Source organism: Seriola aureovittata, chromosome 5, assembly GCF_021018895.1.
Source record: "Seriola aureovittata isolate HTS-2021-v1 ecotype China chromosome 5, ASM2101889v1, whole genome shotgun sequence".
In the NCBI taxonomy this organism is placed as follows: Eukaryota; Metazoa; Chordata; class Actinopteri; order Carangiformes; family Carangidae; genus Seriola; species Seriola aureovittata.
Genome location: NC_079368.1, coordinates 18094856 through 18116706, shown reverse-complemented (window position 1 = coordinate 18116706; position 21851 = coordinate 18094856). Strand labels below are relative to the sequence as shown.

Genomic DNA, 21851 nt, shown 5'->3' with positions numbered 1-21851 from the left:
TCTGAAAATCTTTCCTTTGGCCTCGATTATTTTTTGTCAAAACATTCCAGTCTATGTTTGAGAACAGGTTTGTTTTTTCTGTCTTTCTTCTTTTGATAAAGATTTTCTAGTGAAATCCCCCTTTCACCAAACTCAGTTTTGCAGTGATCATGTCATGACGCAGAATGTCCATGGCTGTGAACCAGAGCGTTGGTGAATCATTGATCTGAATGGCTTCCTTTATGTGTTTTGGATGCGTTATTTTCCAAAAGAAGACGTGTGGGGCGTCGAGTGGCGCAGTTGGTTGAGCAGGCGCCCCATATGCAGAAGCTACAGTCCTCGCTGCAGTCGGCCCCGGTTTGAATCCTGCATCGGACGGCCCTTTACTGCATGTCATTCCCCCTCTCTCTGCCTCCCCATTTCCTGTCTCTCTCTACTGTGCTATCAATAAAGGCATAAAAAGCCCCAAAAAATAATTTAAAAAAAAGAAGACGTGTTATTTATCATTTTCATGAAACCATGTTTATTTAATTGAGTCCAAAGGTCTATTTCTATTGTCCAGAGATGCATCCATCCACATAGAACTGCAATAAAAATGCAAAGATTCCTTATGCAATTGTTAGTCAGGTGTGTTTTTCATGCATATGCAGGATGAATAATACCAGGGTAATACAGCTAGTTGGGACTTGGACCTCGCTTTTTTGTGTAGCATCTTGTTTTCTATCAGACAGGATGTTGTCGTGACAAACCCTGAGTTTTTGAGAGTGCACAGGGCAGCCGGAGTGGAGCTGAAAGGTTAATTTAGACTCTAATGATGTCTGGGACCTGCTATGATGCATCCTAGGGGTTAGCAGCTAATTAGCGACTGCTCCTTTTTTTTTTTTTTTTTTATCCCTGACTGTAAATCAATGAGCGTTAGGGCAAACAATGCTCCAACAGTCAGCTCATTATCTGACACCCATTTTGACTTTACTCATTCTGTGTGTGTCTGTGTCTGTGTGTGTGTCTGTGTGTGTCTGTGTGTGTCTGTGTCTGTGTGTGTCTGTCTGTCTCAGAGTCTTGCTCCTGGCAGGGGGTTGTGTACAGGGATGGTGAGGAGTGGAAGCCCAGCCTCTGTTCCAGATGTGTCTGCAGCAATGGGGAAGTCCAGTGCTCAGTGGCAGAGTGTCAGCAAGTGGCCTGCAAACCGGTGAGTTTCCAGAAACATGGACACACAGTTTTTTAAAGAACATTTTCATCTTCTGTATTCACACTGGCTGCTACAGAACAATGGTCCTGTGTGTCTCTCTCTCTCCCCCCCCCCCCTCCCCCCAGCTCAGTTTGTTCAAATTCAATAAACTTATAATGAATTTAGAAGGAACAGTCTGACATTTTGTGAAATCTGCTTTTTGCCCTGAAATTCACCGTCAGAGACGGAGACTATCACTTTGATCTGATACATAATTGATAATCTATCTCACAATCAAACACCCATTCTCAGGATGGGAATAGAAGCCGTCATTATCGAATACTGTGAAAAGCAGATGACCTTATTTTCTGTTCTGCCGCGTCCATTATTGCTGGCTTTACTGCTGGATTGCTCTGAGCAATGTTTCATAAATACTGACCCAGCGTTATATATTATTCTTTAATGAAGCACATTATCATAAATCCACGGAGGGTCACTCAACAGGACAACATGCAGGAGAGAAATGAGCTCTCATTTGTCACAACACACTTGGGAGCGCCGTAACTAACCAACTAGAATGGCAATGATCAGTTGATTAGTTGCAGGAAGAAATCCAGGAATTAAATTTTGGTGATTGATTAATTGTCAGAAAGGCCAAATATTTTCTGTTTTTCCAGCTTCTCAAACATGATAATATGCAACATTCAACAAGGGCTTGAATAGTAAATGAAATATTTTTTTGGTTTCGGAGCATTTGTTTGGATATAACAATCACTTTCAGTCTGGGGCTTTGTTTTCCACTATTTGTGATGTTTTTATGTAATAAATGATTAAATGTCTCATATTTTACATTTTTCCTGTGTTTTATTTTGAAGTGTTGATCCATAAGAAGATCATCTCAGTGTAGTTTTACATCTCCTCTCTCAGGCTTCTCTCAAATAAAGGTAATCATTAATTCCAGCCACATGTAGCTTGACTTTTCTGATGATGGAGTCAAAGCTGGAAATGCACTTCCATAAAGTCTGGGATATCTCACATCTTTTTTCCCTTTTTAGTATCCCCCCCCCCCCCCCCCCCCCCCCCCCCCACACACACACACACACACACACACACACACACACACACACACACACACACACACACAGGTTAAATAAACAAGATATACTGTGTGAGTAGGACAGGTTTGGAGTTGCTGGAAGGCGTGATTCGCAGCAGTACACCAGCGATTTCCCCAGTTCCAGACGAGGTGCTAAGCTAGGTCAAACACCTTTCTCTGTGCTGGAGGCACGGAGATGAAGCTGATATGGATCTTATCTAAGTCTTGCTCAGGTTGTTTTTGCCAAAATGTCAGACTGTCCAACAGTATTGTAACAGCTTATATTTACAGTGTTGTATTCAATAGAATGATATTATACCAGAGAAGAAGCAAGTACATTTCTATTCTTTTGTTATTCTAGGCCATCTGTCTCTTCTCTCTCTCTCTCTCTCTCTCTCGCTCTCACACACACACACACCTGGTCTGACAGTTTTTTTCCTCCCTCCTCTCAGCATGAGAACTTGGTGATTCAGCCGGGCCAGTGCTGTCCTCAGTGTGTGTCCAACCCCTGTCTGTCTGCTGGGAAACAACACCAGGTGGGCAACCTATTTGTGTGTGTGTGTGTGTGTGTGTGTGTCCATTTGAGTTTAAAAAGTGTGTATTTGCACCTGTTAGTGTAGGTTTGTGTGTAAATCCTCTGTGTTATAAAGCCTGTGTGGGTGAGTATTACTATGTTCATAAAAAGTGTGTGTGTGTGTGTGTGTGTGTATTTGTGAGTTTTATGTGTGTCGTAGGCAGCTGATGACAGCTCATAAATCTGTACTTAAGTGACCTTTTGTACAGTATTTTGTGTTTCTCTGCACAATCTATTAGAATAGTTTTTGTGATGACAGGGAGAGTTTGACGTGTGCATGTGTAGGTATGTGTGTTTGTGTTTTCAAACTGAGATGAAAGGAGTCCAAGGAGTCCTCTCCTCTCCTCTCCTCTCCTTTCCTTTCCTCTCCATCGTCTCCTCCAGTCAGAGTTTGCATCACCTCATCTGTCCTGCTCTTGCTTCCTCCCGCTGTGTTTACACTATACACTCACATACTCGCTCCCTCCATCTCTTTCTCACTGCCAAGTCCTCCTTTGATCAAAGAGTGTCCCATTCTGTCTAATGTGTGTTTGAATCTTCTAAGACACACACACACACACACAGGACCACGCACACACACTCATTCATGTTTACGTCGTCATGGCTTCAGATGTGTGTGTGTTTTTTTTCTCCTCCGGGCGTCAGGAAGTGTCAGGGATGTCTCAATTTGTGATTTATTAAAGAGAATGAATTATGTCCCCACGCTTCTGGTCTCAAATGCACAACCTTAGTCTTGATACAGTGCACACATTCTCACACACACACACACACACACACACACACACACACACACACACACACACAGTATTGAGTGTGTGTGAATGGGCACAAGTACTACATCAGCATTTCAGCTGATGAATACATGTAAGCCAGTGAACGTTGGAACGACATCGCTTCAGTATGTTGAAGAAGGAACATTTAGGAATTATGTCTAAAATATGAGCATGTTTATAACTTACCCTACAAGCCATATACACACACACACACACACACACACACACACACACACACACACACACACACACACTGATGGAGTAGCCGTCAGAGGCAAGTATCTTGACGACCCACTCTAACTCCTGAGCCACAGCTGCCCACCCCCTGTCTACCTTGGACTATTATTTTTGGTTTGGATTATGATGATCTATACCACGCACGGACGGATTTGACCAGTAAACCATCAGTGGACGACGGGTTGATGAGATACTGTCCGTTCTTGTGCTTCAAACATTTTGGTCGGACCACTACGGTGGGGCCAGCCCTATAATTGCGAATGTCCGTGAGTGAGTGAGTGACTGACTGACTGATCATAATTCCACCATTGGTCAGCCGAATGCTTAGAAATTAATAGAAACTTTCGGGGGGGTTTGCAGCCTGAAGCGTCGGCAACATAGTGCATTTGAAGCCGACCAGACCGTTTGCTTCAGATGTGCTATGACCACCTCGAGAGCTGGTTTCAAGTCTGCATGTCAGTTTGTTTAACCTGTGCGTTGTGAACACAAAGCTCTCCAGGTTTCGCTTCACCTTCGACCACTGTATTGTAGCACATGTGGTAGACGGAAACAAATGGACGAAACCATGGCCGCCGGTAACAACAACAAGACTGATGGACGTTACGATATACTATGTTGTATTAATTCAAACAAATTAGTACCACAATATTATACTAATTCAGCCAAACACCACAGGTATGTGGATAAGACATAGCGGCAGCCACCTTGTCCCAAGGGAAAGCTACCCATAATCCAAAGCGGTGAAGGTCCAACAGCTGGAGAGGAACTGTAGTGTGAACAGAGAGAGAGGACTGAGCGCTGAAGAGGACCAGAAACAGAACTGAGAACCTCACGATGCACGAATTGAGTCTCTTTTCTTTTAGTTCACCTTAAGAGGAAACAGATAAAGAGCTGAAACCGGCAGAATGCAACTTGCCTACGACACACTCCAGCCATACGCTGGGCTTTGACCCGGTCCTGTTTTTAGTGCAGAAATTATGGTTGTAGAAATCCACATTCGTCAAACACTTGGCTGTAAGTTCTGTGATAACTATCTCCTCCTTTGGGAAATAATGAAATGATTTCCATCCTTCAGACTTATTTGAATTTTTAATGGAACATTTGAGATTGAAAAGGCAGAAATGAAAATAATCACTCGGGTTCAAAGGTTACGTTTGTGTGGTTTTGTAGTTGTAGTGTGGTGCTTTGTGGAACTGAAGGTTTATACCTCTTTGAAAACTGTGTTTGGTTTGGTGTGTGTGCGTGTGTTTGTGCAAGCTTTGACAAACCACTGATTTATACTAACTCCTAGTCACAGCGAGTTAAAAACCCAATCTGACACATGAAAATGGTTTTCAATGAGGTGTACTAACTGTAATGTAAAATCTAAATGTTTGAATTATTATTGTTGTTATTTTTGCTATATTGCTGTATGAATGTGCGTCTTTTTGTTGCGAGGTGTTTCTGTTTCTCTTTGCTTGTAAAAGTGTGTGAGTACTCATATTTACAGGTGTGCGCTTGTGTGTAGTGAACGTCTTGAAAGATTAAAGCTACGTTCACATTGAAGGTTCAGACCTGTTTAGATGAGTTTCTGTGTGTTCAGGTGAGAACGAGGCTGTTTCAACTCTTTGTTGAAACAGATATCAGTGTTACTTCTCTTTAAAGAGATCTTTGCTGCAGCTCATTATATCACTCTCAGTTTAACTCACATGTTTACAGCGGAACATGTCTTACAGGTTACTGATGTTTAATGAGATGTAAAAAATGCTATACAGGGTTTTGATCAACGATAAATGGCTGCAATAAATGTTAGATCAGTGAAAAGTGCCGCCTGTGAAATAATGAAATAATCTGCATCCTCCAGGCTTCAGTCAATATTTAACCAAAGTAGTTAAAGTTGAAGGAGGGAGTAAATTGAATTTAACCTGACAACTAGAGGAGGATGACTCCAAATTTAAACCAATTATTTATTTACGGCCTGAAACGCATCAGAAATGGAGCCTTTGTGGGACAACGTCGCTTCACCTCTTGGTGTCCTGGCGAGAGAGTGCACCACAGAGTATTTTTCTCTGCCAGATACAGAGAACTTTATAAAGACGCCGCGTTGCCCTCTGCTATTTTTGAATCCCATCACCGCCCAGTTAACGCCGCTTTTATGATTTTCAGATCAAAAGACGTCCAGACATCAAGGTTAAAACTGGGCTCAGATTGTTTGAAATGGGAAAAGTTGGAGGCAGATGTGTGGACTGTTATTTCAACAGTTATCTCAGCAGCTCTATTTGAAAACTAAACATTTGAATTCTGCTTAAACATCAGTGAATAAGTAAAAAAAAAAAAAAAACAAGTTTGACCAACGCTTAACTGACACACTAAAACAGGTAAATCCCCAAAACCACGAAACTACCAAGAGAATGCTTAATGTGCGCAGGAGCACCTGTTGTGTGCACCTGTCCCAGTGCCATTGCTGCTGAGGCCTCGTTTCCAGTCAGCCATTGTGCTTTTGAAATTGGCTCTGTTCATGGATTTGACACAAAACTGGATAAACCTGAATCCAGCAACTGAAAACAAATAAGGGCCCTAAAATCAATCATTTTCGCTGTTGATCGATTTATGAATATTCCTAAAATATACTCAAACATATACAAACACGTGCCTGTTACTTCATATACGATGAAAGATTTACATAATTAACTTAATTTGATAGATTACTTTCACAATGATTATCAGCAGTGTCTTCCCGATGCCTAATTAATTAATGAATTAATTAATTCATTAATTAACTGACTAATTTGCTACAAGCAGCACTAGCTTGTGGAGTGTGATGTCAGTACTGCAGTGCACATTCGCTGTTTTCACTTCTTTGCGCTCTTGTTGAAAAGTTTCAAGGAGAATTATGTTGACATCTGACAGCTGCTATTTGCTCTTGACAATAAACTCTCTCTCCCTGTGTGTGTGTTTGTGTTTGTGTGTGTGTGTGTGTGTGTGTGTGTGTGTGTGTGTGTGTGTGTGTTTGTGTTTGTGTGTGTGTGTGTGTGTATGTGTGTGTATTTGTATGCCGTTCACACCACCTCTTCTGAATCCCCACACACAAAAGAAGACAGTCATTGGATTTGAATGAGCTTTGAGTTTCCTAAGAACAGCTTGTGATTTACTCTTTGTGTGTGTGAGTGTGTGTGAGTGTGTGTGTGTGTGTGTGTGTGTGTGTGTGTGTGTGTGTGTGTGTGTGTGTGTGTGTAGTTTTGAGATGGTCTAAACGTGTATCTGTGTGTGTCTTGGCAGCATGGCGAGCAGTGGCAGAAGAACGCCTGCACCACATGTGTGTGTGACCGGGGCCAGTCAAAATGCCACGCGCACACCTGTCGGCCCGTCACCTGTGACAAGGTGGGTTTTCTCCCTCTATCTCTCTCCCACACACACACACACACACACACACACACACACACACACACACTCTGACATTCAGTTTCATCCAGGATTCACCTCATACATTTGTCTCTGTGTTGAAGGTCTAATGGATGCAGAGGCAGTCACAGCCACACACACACACACACACACACACACACACACACACACACACACACACTCTGACATTCAGTTTCATCCAGGATTCACCTCATACATTTGTCTCTGTGTTGAAGGTCTAATGGATGCAGAGGCAGTCACAGCCACACACACACACACACACACACACACACACACACACACACATATTTGTACTTCTATCTTTGTGAGGACAAAGACACACACACAAAAGCACCCACACAAGCTGACATTTAATTGTTAATTGTATGCAAATTTCAGCTTGCAGCTTCCATTCTGTGCAGGAACTCTTGCTGGTGAAGTCAAAGAAGAGCAACAATACACAATCTGGACACACAACACAACATTAAAAGGCCACATAGGGATGAATACATAGTATTAAAAAACACAATTTAATAAAATAAAATAAAAGATGAGACTATAAATAGACTAAATATATGAGAGAGACAAGGTTTTGGTGCTGCTAAAGTGCAGTGATGCTGCACTAACGAATAGAAAGTAAAATAAAAATGCAATGTAGATCGTTAAGCAATCCAATACAAAAGAAACGTTTTATGGTTTGAATTTCAACTGGTAAAAATAAAGAAGCTAAATGGAGCCTTGCTGTGTTTGGTTCTGACCAGAGGCGACCAGCTGACTGAAGATGTAAGGTCCCTACTAAGTTTATATTCTCTAAGCATATCAAAAATGTATTTTAGCCCCAAGCCGCTAAGTAACCAGCAGCACTTTAAAACTTTATTCTATACCAAACTGGAAGCCCAGTGTAAAGCTTCAAGAGTAGAAGTGGTGCAGTTGTTTAATAGACTTTTTGGTCAGGAACCACTTCCGTAAACTAAAGGCAGGAATGAGTATCTGTAAATCCTGCATCAACAAACAGCTGGACGCTTAAGTTTTAGCAAATGTTATTTAAACAGGAGTCAATGTGCATTTGTTGGGGACTATTTTAAGTGGAGGATTAATACACAGTCGTTGGTCTGATGAGTATTTCAGGCAGCAGGACGTTGTATGTGGGATTGACGTGTTTTTGATAGTATTGCACAACAATGGAGCTAAGAGCTAAAGCTACATCAGAATTTGGATACACACACACACACATTACATTTTAGTGGATCACTGTTTTTGATCTTTTCTTTGGGTTTGATGAAGATAAAAAGATATTCTCCTCTTATCCTTTAAACTACTTGTAGAAGAGAGACTATTAACATTTCCCATCATTACGATACAGTTCAGATGTGTGTTGCACCGCTGTTTTGCAGGAAGGTTATGTAATAAATATAAAAACACAATAAAAAAATAAAACAGAAGTCATTAAAGTGATCTGACACAATTTACAATAAAGAGTCTATGTGATTAAAAAGCTGCCCAGGGATGTAAGAGACTGTTCATGGTTTATTTCTTTTAAAAAAAAGGTGTTTATTGCTCATTAAATAAATAGAGAGCCAAACGTGCTGCAACACATTTTCACAAACCTACATGTTTGCATCATTAAGATACAAGCGTAAATGTAAAATTATGCACCCTCGTACTAATTATGTTATACACAAAGTCCTCAGGAGCATCGAGTTCAGACTGTATACGTTGTTATAAAACATATAAAGAGGAAACACTGGGGTTTGGGGAAATGCTTATCTTTGCTCTTTCACTCAAAGTCTCCGTATCTTTTTTTTTAACTTTAACTAAAACTTGAAGGAAAAATATTCTCAGCTTTGATTTCAGCACAGCTGAGGATGTTTTAACAGCCCATTCCCTCCTCTGATGAAAGCAGACAAAAAAAAAGAAAAAGAAAATCCAGCACTGCACTGCTGAGGATCCCGACGGGCTCAAAACCTCTAAACCACCACTCTGAAATAAGCATAGCTGGCTAATAACTACCTGCTCCGTTCTGTTAATAAATGTCGGTGATTCACTGAGTTGTGACATGATTTGGATGGACTTTGACCACACTGCCTGAACTTTTGAGTTTCCTTTAATAACGGGAACTGTCTTCAGGAGATACACAGGCTCTGAAATCCTCAGCTGTGGAAGAATTACATCTGCAGTGTTGGTGAATCTACGTCTCTCAGCACTTTCAAATTAAGTTGTAAGAGCTGTCTGATGGTCCAAACTGCTTGGTGTGTTTTTTTCCCTTAATGATGCAACTCTCTCCTCCATCGTCTTATCTCTCTCTGCTGAAACACACATACCCCCCCCCCCAAAAGAAAACCCCCAGCATTTCTATAAGCTCCTCAGATTTTTTTTTTTGTCTTGTCTCACGGCTCAGTTTGTATTTCTTTTCTCTACAACAAACCTGAACTCACTTGAACTGCTTCCTCGCAGGGTCACACCAAAGTAAAGCGTGCCGGTCAGTGCTGCGACGAATGCGCTGCTGCCAAGGGAAGCTGCCTGTACGAGGGCGCGGTGCGTTACCATGGAGACATGTGGAACGGCACCGGCTGCGAGTTCTGCAGCTGCAACCGGGGTCAGGTTCTCTGTCGGAGGGCGGAGTGTGGTCGCGTCGAGTGCCCACAGGTGAGTCTGACAGATCATTAGAAACCATGAGGTAAAACTGCAAAAGTGCACAAACATCCTCAGGGCACAACTTTTCTCCCAGGCAGGAAAAGACTCATTTGGTTTGTTGAATCGTGGTAGGCTGGAGCCGGGCAGATGCAGTTTTTTTCTGTTGAAATTAAAAAGAAGCGGTATTCAGTCAGATTCATTTCAATGAAGTCACTGCGGGGGGGGGGGGGGACACACACACACAAGGTCGTCTGGCAGAAAGGTTCAAGACAACATGCTGCTTTGATCAGTTAAATACAGAAGCAAGCAGATGACTTTGTAAAACACCTTTCCAGACTTCTCATAGTATTGTGAAGTCCTCCGACGTAACAGATCGTTCCTCACCTCGGATACAACCCGGGGGGGGGGGGGGGGGGGGGCAGACCTTTGTTGTCATGGTAACAATAATTCAGTCACTGTTGGGTTCGGTTCGGTCAGGTCTAAAAAAAAAAAAAGATTGTACTTTTTGTTGAAGTAGGTACTTCCTTAAGGTTATAGAACCTTCGTTGTCACAGTAACAGTATTTAGCAAGCGGTTAAGGTTGTGGGAAAGTCACGGTTTGGTTTGGTTTGGTTTGGTTTGGTAACAAAAGCAGCTTGATTGATCTCAGGAAAGGATTGTCGTTTGTGTTCAAGTAGGTACTTTCTTAAGGTCACAGGACCTCTGTTGTCACGGTTACGGTCGTCAAATGCTCATGGATATAGAAACAACATCGACTACTGGGCTAACTATCACATGGGAAAGGAACAGCCAGGCTACTAGAGGTGAAATGTAACTATGGATCATAATTAGCTGTCTGCACAGAAAACCTATGAAGTCATTTCGGTGTATTATTCAGACGGGACTTCCTGGACCAAGTGGAAATTAAACATGTAAGCTTGTTAGCTAGTCTGCTCTAAAAGCCTTTATCATGTTGTTGGTGTGATATGTTGATAGGAAAAATAAACACAAACTCACCATTAACATTATTATGTGATGTTGATGTTTTGATTCTGCCTCTGCCATTCAGAATTAAATTAGTAACTTACAGTATCTTTCAAAAAAACTTTGTTTCAACATTCAGCTGCTCTTCATTGTAAAGTCAGTGAATGTCTTGGTTGTACCTGTATAATCTTATATTCTCATTGTTGGTTCCATTGTCGGCTTTTTCCTGCCAGACCCCGACCTGTTTATCCATTTCCACCCTGGTTCTTGAACTCTCGCCTCCCAAAATGCAACGTGTCAGCGCCCAGAAATCCCATTTCCTGGCCTTCAAATGGGCCACTAAAACGCTAATGGAGGATGTCACTATCTTCATTGGTATTTAGGAGGAAATCCAGGTTAGGATGGAGCGGGGTGGGTTGGGGGGAATAGGGGGTGATCATTCGAGGTTGTAAGGTTGGCTGCTTCCATCACGGATAATTCACTCAGTCAAGCTGGAGTAAATTGAAAGATAAATGAAACCTTAATGATCTTTCTTTGTGGAAAGCTGCGCCACAATGTCAGCATTAGATCCAAAACATGTGACGTAGACTCACTAAACCTGAAGTCACCCTCCGATGTATCCAACACAAGGATCAGTAGTGCCTTCGTGGGGAGACGTGCATATCAGACTTGGCCCAGTTAGGAATGTAGGACGTTAGACGTGGGAGTTTTTTTTTTTTTAGGGACAAAACAAACAAAGGATTGGTTAAGGTTATTAGCTGGTGTTCCCATAGTTACTTTTATCCCCTGAAAATGACCCATTTTCTGGCGCCACATCGACTCAACACCTCATCCGGTGTTTTCTTATGTCAAGCAGATTTAATAATATTGCTTTTATATCCCCTGCCACGACCAAATAAGCCCTCATTAATCATGGTGTACGGCGATAATTACAGCTGGTAAGTGTCATTAGCCGTAAGTAGCATAACTGGCGTTCGTCCAGCACTGAATTGAGCAAGGTCACTCCGCTGAGAAGATCAGAGCCATGCGGTTTTCACCCCCTGTGTGTGTCAGTGTGCGAGACAATTAAGACAAGGTTATGGGTTTAATGACAAGCGTGGGTCAATAGGCAGACAAAGGCACCAGGGTACAGTTATAGTGGGAGGTTTATGATTCCTTATGGAGCCACCTGCAGTCATAATGTATTGTAATGGTACTGTAAGGATTCTTAGCACCAGAAAACTGCGTTAAGGGAAAACTGCCTTTGTGATGTGGAAAGCTTATAACTCCAGTTTAGCTGTTTTTCATTAAACAGTAAACAGTTTGACTCCGAGCTTTAATCTGTTAAAAGAATGAAAAATACTTAGTTGACATTTGGAAATAAGGATTTTCACACTCCTCCAGTGTCATGGAGATACAAGGTTTTCACTCAAGAGATTGCTGGCAGTGCTAACATCAACATCTGAGTCATGATCATTATGATCAAGACGGCTTTGAATAGAATCACATCAATGTTATTTATATTCCCCCCAAAATCTGAGTCAAAATCTTGTCTGTGCATCACACTCCATCTACCCCCCCGTTTCCTGTTTTGTTTTGTCATGTTTATAGCTACATAAGGATTTTATCCTTATGTCTAAAACTGTTTTTTTACTCCTTTTCCCTTCTTCTGTAATTTCTATGGAAACTTTTAATGTCTTAAATTATTTTATTGTTATTTATTTCTAGGTTGAAAATGGCATTCAAATATTCAGTATTCCCAGTTCAGCTAGAAATCGTGCCCTGGACCATCAACACGTCGTTTGCCACAGCTGAAGCATTTGAAATAAATAATGAATTACATATTGTTGCAGTAAAAGTTTTTGAAATGAAATGAACTAAAAAGAAATAGATGGAATTACACTGACAGCGTAAATAGCTGCAGATAACTCATGACAAAAATAAGACGTCATAAAGATACTGCATATGCTGTTGTATTGTGCTTAATGTGAAACAAATGTTTTTCGTAAATTGGATATGACTCAGGTCCTCACTGTGAGAACTTTTTGTTTCTTAGGAATCAGAGCGTGTTCACCTGGCGGGGAAATGCTGCCCGGAGTGCTCCTCTGTGAAACCTTCCTGTGTGCACGAGGGAAAATCCTACAAGGTACTTCTATCTCAGACGTAATGCTTACTTTGAGCACGTTTGCCACATGAGCATGAGAGGAGAGAACTGCCAAATCAGGCAAGGAATCCAAAGTGTGTGGGTGAGACAAAGACACCACGGGGCTTCTGTAAACTCTCTCTTCTCAGAAGACAAAGGAAAGTAAGTGACAAAGTCTCACTGCAGAGGAAAGCTGCTGCACAAACAACCAAATACATCAATATTGAGCTGGATATAAATATATAAATACAAACTCTAAACACTGATAATTAAAGTTGCAGAGAGACAGACTAAATGTATGTTTTAGGACAGACCTATCAAATTACTATGGGCTGTTTAGCTGTGTAACAAGAATCTCTGCCTTATTATTCTGGCCCGTTTCTTGTATAGCGTCGTCAACTTCATTATTTATAGGCTAGTCCTGGAAACCCAGAATGCAAAGGCTTTTATTTTTTTACATTTTGTGCTGGGGGGGGGTGCTCATGTAATGCTGCAGGACGGTCAGCCATGGCCCAGGCTCGGAGCGAGTGTAGAGAGAGCTATTATCCACTTCCAATAGATTTCTCTTCGTCTCCCTGAGGAATTCATCCTGTGGCTCGTCTCAGGTTTGGTGTGTTCGTCTGTTGGGAGAGGCGTTTGCCCGAAAGGTTAAAGCAACAAGTCTGAGACTCGATGATTACTGGTTTCATTTCCCGAGTGGCTTGAAAAGTCTCAGCTGGGACACATAATGAGTTAAAAGACTTAACTATGTTGATTTAAAGGCACATTAACAAGCTATTTATAGACGACAGAAATACAGTTTTCACTTTGTTTCAGGACGTTATTGTCCCAAATGGGGAAAAGTGTTTTGCAACCTACAGCATAATAAATGAGCACAAACACACACAACATGCTGCTGGTGGTGATGCACATGTTAGACAAGCTGCCTGTTGTGTTTGACATTGCACAGAGCCAGAGTGAAAAGATGGTGGACAAGACAGTCAAAGTACTCTTGACAAAGTACACCAAAAAGTTTTGTAGAGTCAAACTCTTCACCTGTACGACTTCAGAGCTCAGCAAACAGAGGACGAAGGATCAGATGTTCTGTGATTGGTGGGGATAATGTACATGTACATATATTTAAGCTTTAGACGTCGCCAAGCCAGCTGTTTCCAGTCCTTATGCTAAGCTAGGCTAACTGCAGGTCCATTTCTATACTTAACACACATGACATGAGACTGATATTTATCTTCTCATGTCCTCACCTTATGAAAGGAAAGCTAATTAGTGTAGTTTTCCAAAAATGTTCGACTGGTTCTTTACATTCAGAGCGAATAACGTGGCAACCAGTATAACAGCTGCGTTAGAGAGGCCGGAACATCAAGACTACAAACGAACGAAATGGTGTTAATCATCAATCATTGTCAAGAGAGTCACTTTCACTTTTACTTAAGTGACAGAACAGAATCAGTATGATCCATCTCAAAGGCGTCGCTCTTTTCAGTGTGTATGGTGTAAATAGTTAAAATTATTAGTTTTGTTTCCCTTAGAATAAAATAATAATAATACTAATGATTATTATATTGATTTGAAGTTTGGAAGTACGCTGGGCGGTATGTTTCTTTGGTAAGGAAAACTTCCACTTTGGAGATTTACTTTTTTATATCAGCTCAGGGATGTTTAGATCTGCTCAGGGATAAACATCGTCTGGGAGATGATGGCAGACATAAGGTGTTTGGTTCTGCGAAATGACCTTATGTTCCTCAGCTGTTGGGCTGATGAGATAACAGACTCTGAAGGTTTCAAACTTCTCTCCTCTTGTCGTTTAGGGGCTGCAGGTTTTGTGCTCATTAGATGTGTATGTTGATTGGAGCCTTGCTATAAAAACCTGCTCTTGACGCTCAGGAAAGTTTAGCCCTGTGATCTTAAAGCGTCCTTGTCTTTAAGCTTTGACCCGTCACTCGTTTGTTTTGGGAAAAAAGACTCGATTTGTAAGATGATTTATAAAAGCATTTCAGTGTTTTTGTGAATGAACTGTTTGTCCTCTGCCAGTTCACCCGCTCTGCTTTTAAAACATAAATGAAAGTCGTGACTATGCAGCTTCTTTTAAAACTGACACTTGCAGCTCATTAGCATTCAGCTCAGGCTCCCAGTCTGTGTGGCTTCCTTTTTTTTTTATTGTGATTCAGCTTCTTCAAAGTTAAAATCCTCTTTTATTGGTGTTTTCAGCAGCCGGTCCATCCCCTATAAATGCCTTTGCCACAGTTGCTCTTTGTGCATAATAAAAACTCCGACCTCTGTATTCACCAGGTCCAGGTCTCTCTCTCTCTCTCTCTCTCTCCTCTGTTTTCATTCCCATTCTCTCTGCCTCCCCTCTCTATTTTTCAGGACATGGCTCAGTGGACCGATGGCAGTTGCCGTGAGTGTGAGTGCCGTGATGCCCGGGTGACTTGTTATCTGCGGTCCTGCCCCACCTGCCCGCCAGGCACCCTGGCAGTCACCCAGGAGGGCCGATGCTGCCCTGAGTGTCATCAAGGTACGTTGCTGCAAAGGATGCTGGGTGCAGCTGTGTGTGTGTGTGTGTGTGTGTGTGTGTGTGTGTGTGTGTGTGTATGTGTGTGGGGCCACTTCTGTAACATTCCTCTGCTCTGTCAAACCCTCCTGCTTTTTTTATATCCCCTCTCTTTGACAGCACAAGCATCCCAGAGGTTTCAGTCTGTTAGTGCCTGTAGGTGACTTTGACAGGTTGAGGTCTCTCCTTCATTCAGCACACACCTGTGTGCTCATTCTGGTGTGTTCATATAAACCTCCTGGATGAATAATTCTGAGGTTGAAGGTCTTTTGAAGCACCTTCAGCCCTCGGATAGTCAAACTCACAGATAAACCTGTGATATTTAGCGCGGTTTTGTGGTATATTTAGGAAGAAGTTCTGCACATATCCTTCAGATTTCATTACACTTTACTCACAGATTTTCATACATTAACCAGAATGCTCCGGTTTGACGCTGAAAATGTCATGTCATGCAGTGCTAGCCAAAAATGTGTTTACAGGCAATCAAGTGTGACTAACTAGCGAATACAAGTATGTGAACGTGACACGGCGTCTATGCTCACTTCCAAATCACATTATTTGTTTTTGTTTGTATTGCATTTGAGTGTATTTTCCACTGCTGTAGGTGCAGAAATTGGTCTCTGTGCCTTTTCTTTGACTGATTTCTCCCCTCTGTGATCGCTGGAGCAAAATTAGGGTTCAAGAAAAAAGCTGTTCTCACTCTTTGATTCTGTGGGACAGAAGCCAAAACGTTGAGTGTTCTGCTATCTAACTCCACTCCTGATTGACTATTGATTGAGTTATCTGCAGATATTGTATTCAGTATCTATTAGAATACAAAGAATATACCAACAAATGTGTAAAAAAAAAAAAGAAAAAAGTGTAAAATATTCTTCACAAATACCTGTGTTTTGTTTCGGTTTCTCCTCTCCTGCGCTCTCTTGTTCAGTGTGTCTTATGTTCAGTTATTCCTCTGCCTCCTTTAGTAGTAATGATACATGTAATGAAAGGATTTTATTTGCTGTAATGGAGGCCAGGCTTAGAGAACTGGAAGCGCTACTCTGCTTCCGAATAGCCGGGACACCAGAGTGGTTGGGTGACTACCCGAAACAAGAGGTGTAGCCCTAAGCCCACAGTTGGCACCCACACACGGTCCAGTCATATTCTAGGTTTTAAAGTTTATTTTGCATTCAGTAATTGTTAAATAGGGGCATATTCTGCCATGGAAAATTGGCAGTGTGAAAGTCATTTTTCATTTCATGGACCTTTAAGGCCTCGGGGCGCCGAGGAGCTGCACTGTGTTCAGAAAGTTTTCACATTTTATTTAAACTATTGTACTTTTCTGCTCTTTTTTTTTTTTTTTAAACTGCAAAGGAAATAAATCAACTTCAAAATGCAAATTCTTTGTTTGAAAAATAATAAATCCGGACCCGAAAAATTCAAAGCACATCAACACCTACCTCCTTTTTTAAAAACAGAGTTTGAATTTGATGTTGATTTTAACGACGAGGGGGCATCACGGAGAAAAAGTACATGTTGAATTAACAGTAGCTGTATAAATAAAGTTTTAAATGAAAGGCAAAGTTCTGTTTCTAACAACAAATGCGCTAAGGCTGTAAACCTCCCCCTAATAGAACCATTTGCTCCTAATCATTTTGAAAGGGCAACAGCCAATAGGGAAACTCCAACTCAATCACATGGCATTCTGTTGACCAATCATGGAATGATGATCAGTCAGTCAGTCAGTCAGTCACATTCGTCATTATACATAACAGTCATGAGTGGTCATTTGACTCCCCTGAATGATGGGAAACTCAGCAAACGCAGCTTCTTGCTTCACATTGTTGTAGAATACTGTGATGTTACCGCTCAGGCGTGAACCTCTCATGGTTTTAATTGTGAAGCCCTTTGCTGCATCAGCTCTAGAGAGGTGCCACCGGTGTATAAATACACTTTAGTCGCATGCTAAAAATGACTGCATATGTAAATGAGAAGCTGGCTGGATAAATAAAGAAGGCAGTGGGAGGGAGCCTCATAAACAGAGAGAGGGAGAGAGTTTATAGATATGCCAGGCAGTCGGAGGACAACATCCAAATTGTCCTTGGGGTAGAGAGAGAGAGAGCAGCGCTGGCCAAGCTGCTGTGTGTGTTCCTGCATGCCATCGCCTGAGGACAGAGACCAGAGCAGCCACACAAACTATCCTCAGCTCGTCACCACTTTTAACTCTGGCTTTGATTTAAACCTTTATTCATACAGCTACTGTTAATTCAGCGTCTGCTTTTTCTCTCTGATGCCCCCCTCGTCATATTTACGTTCAGTTCTACGCGTTAAAATCAACATCAAATTCAAACTCAAGTTGATGTCCTTTGAATTTCTGAATCCGGATTTATTTTGAAGTTTAAGATATTTCCTTTTGCGGCTTTAAATAAAAAGAGCAGAAAAGTACAATAGTTTAAATAAAATGTGAAAACTTTCTGTGCACTGTGCAGCTCCTCACCGCCCCGAGGCCTTAAAGGTCCATGAAATGAAAAATGACTTTCACTTTGTCGGACAATTTTCCATGGCCGAATCTCGCACCTATTTAACAATTAATGAATGCAAAAAAAGCTTTTACTATGATATGGTGTAACTGTAATGACGACCTCTCTCAGCCCTTCTTTTCCTTTCAGCCTGTTTCAGCAGGAAATACCACAGCTGAAGAAAGTAAAATACTTTAAAGGGCATTAGATTAAACTAATTATCCTCTGTAAGCCACACACTCACATCACAGCATGTATGTTTCAAAAGGCAGATCCATCTGTCTTATCGATTGATTATGGGTATGCAGACTGTCAGCAATTATGAATGAACAAACTACTACATACTGCGCCCCAACAGGCAGTTAAACAGTGGGATAAGCAGCCGGTTCTTTTTGCATCTGAGGTGCGTTCAGTGTGTTCGGGAGAAAGTTACACGTTTAATACAACACGTCAACAAAACATCGCACTTTTGCTCCTGTCATGATACCACAACCACTAGATGTCGCCTAGCAACAGAACGTAACTACGAGCTGCACAGACGAGGTCAAAAAGTAGTGTCTTTTCTTTCTTTCTTTCTTTCTTTCTTTCTTTCTTTCTTTCTTTCTTTCTTTCTTTCTTTGTGGGCTCCTGATGAATGGTGCTGAGTGAAGAATGAAATGGAGGGCCCGCCACTTCGCCTCAAAAAGATTGATTTCCGAGAACTACAAGCTGAAATACACGTTGGGTGTTTTTTCGATGAATCTTTTTATTTTGTTTCTTTTCTATCAGCTTAAAACACTTTTGAGAATCTTCTCCCAAACTCTTTGCAGAGGAGTTCATGGTATCCATTAACTCTCTGTTCACCTTCTTGCTTTTCTTTTTCTTTCTTTTTTGGTCTATTCACCTCTCTCTGTCTGCCTCTTAATGTACCATTCACTCTCTGTCTCTCTGTATATATATAGATATATAGGGATTATACTGTTGGAGAGAAAAATACCTATTTATCCTGTATATACTTGTGTGAGAGTCAATAAGTGCAAGTGTTAAAGTGTGTTAGCAAATGAAAGGTATAGTGTGTCTGGGGGGGTCCATGTGTGTTTTGCATGCATACACACAGTGATTATCACGTTTGCCTGAGTGAATAATTTAAATGTGTTAGTGTGGTTTTCATATTTGCATTCACATTACATCGCACCTGTCACGGCTCCTCAGCGAGTGTGTGTTCATGTATTTGTCAGTAATGGTTTCCCTCATAATGCATGCCTGAAAAGAAAAGATTAAAACATGATTTGCCCACTTTACTTTACATTTACATTTACAAACTGATGCAGGAAAGAGACTCGTGTTTTCACTTGTTAACCCTGCATTACTTCGTCTGCCTGGCTGGGAATTGGATTTTCTGACTGTGTTTTAGTTTGTGGCTAAAAATAGAAGAAGTGGGGCGAAAGGAAAAAAGAAACATATGCTCTCTTTCTCTTTCTCTTCCTTTTCCAACTTGAACTGTAAATCTTCCCATAAGCCTATTAATCATGGCTGTCTTTAGGCCCAGAGGTCGGCAGCCTCTCCTCTCATTGGGCGCGTTGCAGCCGAGGGCCGTAACCAGGAGTCGTGCTGTGTTCAGGTCTCATGGGAAAGGCTGTAGATGTGAGCTTCCTGCGTGCACATATACGGTTCCCTCTGCCAGGGGTTGGCCTAAATGAGACTTTTGTTATAGGTCTTATTATCTTATACCAATATGTAGATTTCAGAGTCATGCATACATGCAAAGAGTTAACTGTGAGGAGCTGCCAGGAGAAGATGCTCAGTCAGAGACATTATGTTGATGGAGAGATGTTTAGGAAACTCTTCATGGTAAATAACGATGATGTTCTGACATAAACTGAATATCTTTTGTGACTAAACTTCTGCAGGATGCATTGACTGCTTTCCCAAAGAGCCTCCAACCTAATGTTCTTTGGCGACAGGGAAAATGCAGCTTTGCAACAGCGATTATTTTGACTCTCACATCAGATTACAGCGCCTCAGATAATGTGCACATTCATTCATTTCCCCACCACAGAATAGAATAGAATGGAATAGAATAGAATTTCTCGATTGTCATGGTGCCTGGTATATGCGACGTGTTCTACCTGATCTACCTAACTCTTATACACACAAAGACTAAACGTAAATACAAGAATAAATGGAAAAAAGGGAATAAGAAATACATGAAAACATACAACAGAACTCCTACACACACACAACACGCATGCACACATGCGTACACGTTATGCATATACACTTGTGCCTTCATAAGTAAGCGGATATTGCACAGGATAAGTCCGAATAAAGTCTTAGAATAACAATTAAACGTGGTTCTATTACGTAGATGACCTGGATAATTTCACACAGACATACTTGAATTACTCTACTCTTTTAATTTGAATTGAACCAGTGACTTCATAATGTTTACTCACAGTCTTACTTTGCAGATGTCATATTGTAAGGTTTAATTTTGTCATCATCACTTTTGCATTTTTGCCTATTATTGCACAACTTAGGAAAACTTGGTTCCTCAGCTGCCAACACTTAAAAGCAGCTGTGCTACTTTCTGCATTTCAAAAAATGTACAAACACCAACTAGAAAAAACTACAACACATCAATTTAATTTCTCGTTTGTGGATAAGAGTGTCATGAAAGAGAGACACCTCACTCTCTCCCACGAGTAGTCCTTCTTTGTTCTCACTGTGCTTGTAGGAAGCTTCATAAATAAATCTTTCTCTGAGGTGGGACTGTTTTTTGGTTTAACTTTCAGTGCGAGTCCCTGCAGGGATTTTTGTTAAATACAGGTCCACAAATTTCAGCCTAGCTCATAGTTTAGTCAATTAATCCCCTCAATGTTATTGCATTTATTTTAATCAACAGAGTTTGTAAGAATTGAATGGATTTGATCCTATTTGGAGCTGCATTGTTTCGAATGAAGAGACTAATGATTGAAAATCTGGCAGCAGACTGTGTGGGTGAATTACTGAACTTTTTTGTGGGAATCAGGGTGTGAAATTACCTTGAATCAGCAGCCAAATGCTGGTAAATGTTGGCTGCGGTTGGTAAATTGGTGTATTCAAGCTGCTGTGGCAGGTAGCCAGTCCCAGCTGGAGGTCAAGGTTGTGCTAACAGTCAGATTGGCAGGCGACCTTTCACTTTCCCTAATGATGCTGGTTTACAGTGTTCCCCGCTAAACATGAACACGTCTGCATGTCACATAATCAGGTGTAGCTGTGCAGTTAATAGCTCCCGGAGCCGGACCTCTGGATCCGGACCTCTGGATCCGCACCTCTGGATCCGCTGTTTTCGTACGACTTCCCTGTTAATCACGGCTGCAGTTTTTAATTTTGTGCTTCAGGGATTCTGGCTCGCTGCGCTCGTGAGGAAATTAAAGTACAGTGAGTGAGCGAGCGAGCGTGGAGGCAGCCTTCTGTAAACAGCAGCTTGTATCAGCGAGTGTGATTGTTGAACTTGCTGCTGTAATGTGGTTCTATCCCAAAGAGGTGGGACGGGGGGGATCCAATTCTGCTTCACTGTCAACTGTCAAAGCAAACAAGAAATGATCTTGTAACCAGTCAGGTGAGAGATTTGTATTGAAAAAATATACTCATTTTTTTTCCACCGTTTAATATTCAGGAATGATACAAGTGCAGGAGAGATGCAGGATGAGTGCATGAAGGAAGCCGATACCAGAACATATGCAGAGGATTGCTACATTATCCGCTAGCTGAAGCATTGGCTGCAGCTGAACACAGATATAAACACTTGACTGCTGTTCGTAATAGCCAATAGGCTCGTCAATGAGCCAGAACATGCACCGCTGCTGAGTATCTCAATCTCCCACTTTTCTCGCTCTTCTTCCTCCTCCTCA

The 21851-nt window shown here is 41.5% G+C and overlaps 1 protein-coding gene across 1 annotated transcript in view; it reads left to right on the top strand.

The window, feature by feature from the left end:
* Nucleotides 1-21851, top strand: part of fras1 (Fraser extracellular matrix complex subunit 1) — a 229388-nt gene that overhangs the window by 79260 nt on the left and 128277 nt on the right. The window contains exons 6-11 of the mRNA XM_056375341.1: nt 1035-1168; nt 2696-2779; nt 7086-7187; nt 9663-9854; nt 12841-12930; nt 15295-15442. Of these exons, the coding sequence (XP_056231316.1) occupies nt 1035-1168; nt 2696-2779; nt 7086-7187; nt 9663-9854; nt 12841-12930; nt 15295-15442 (750 nt within the window). The remainder of the gene's footprint in view (nt 1-1034; nt 1169-2695; nt 2780-7085; nt 7188-9662; nt 9855-12840; nt 12931-15294; nt 15443-21851) is intronic.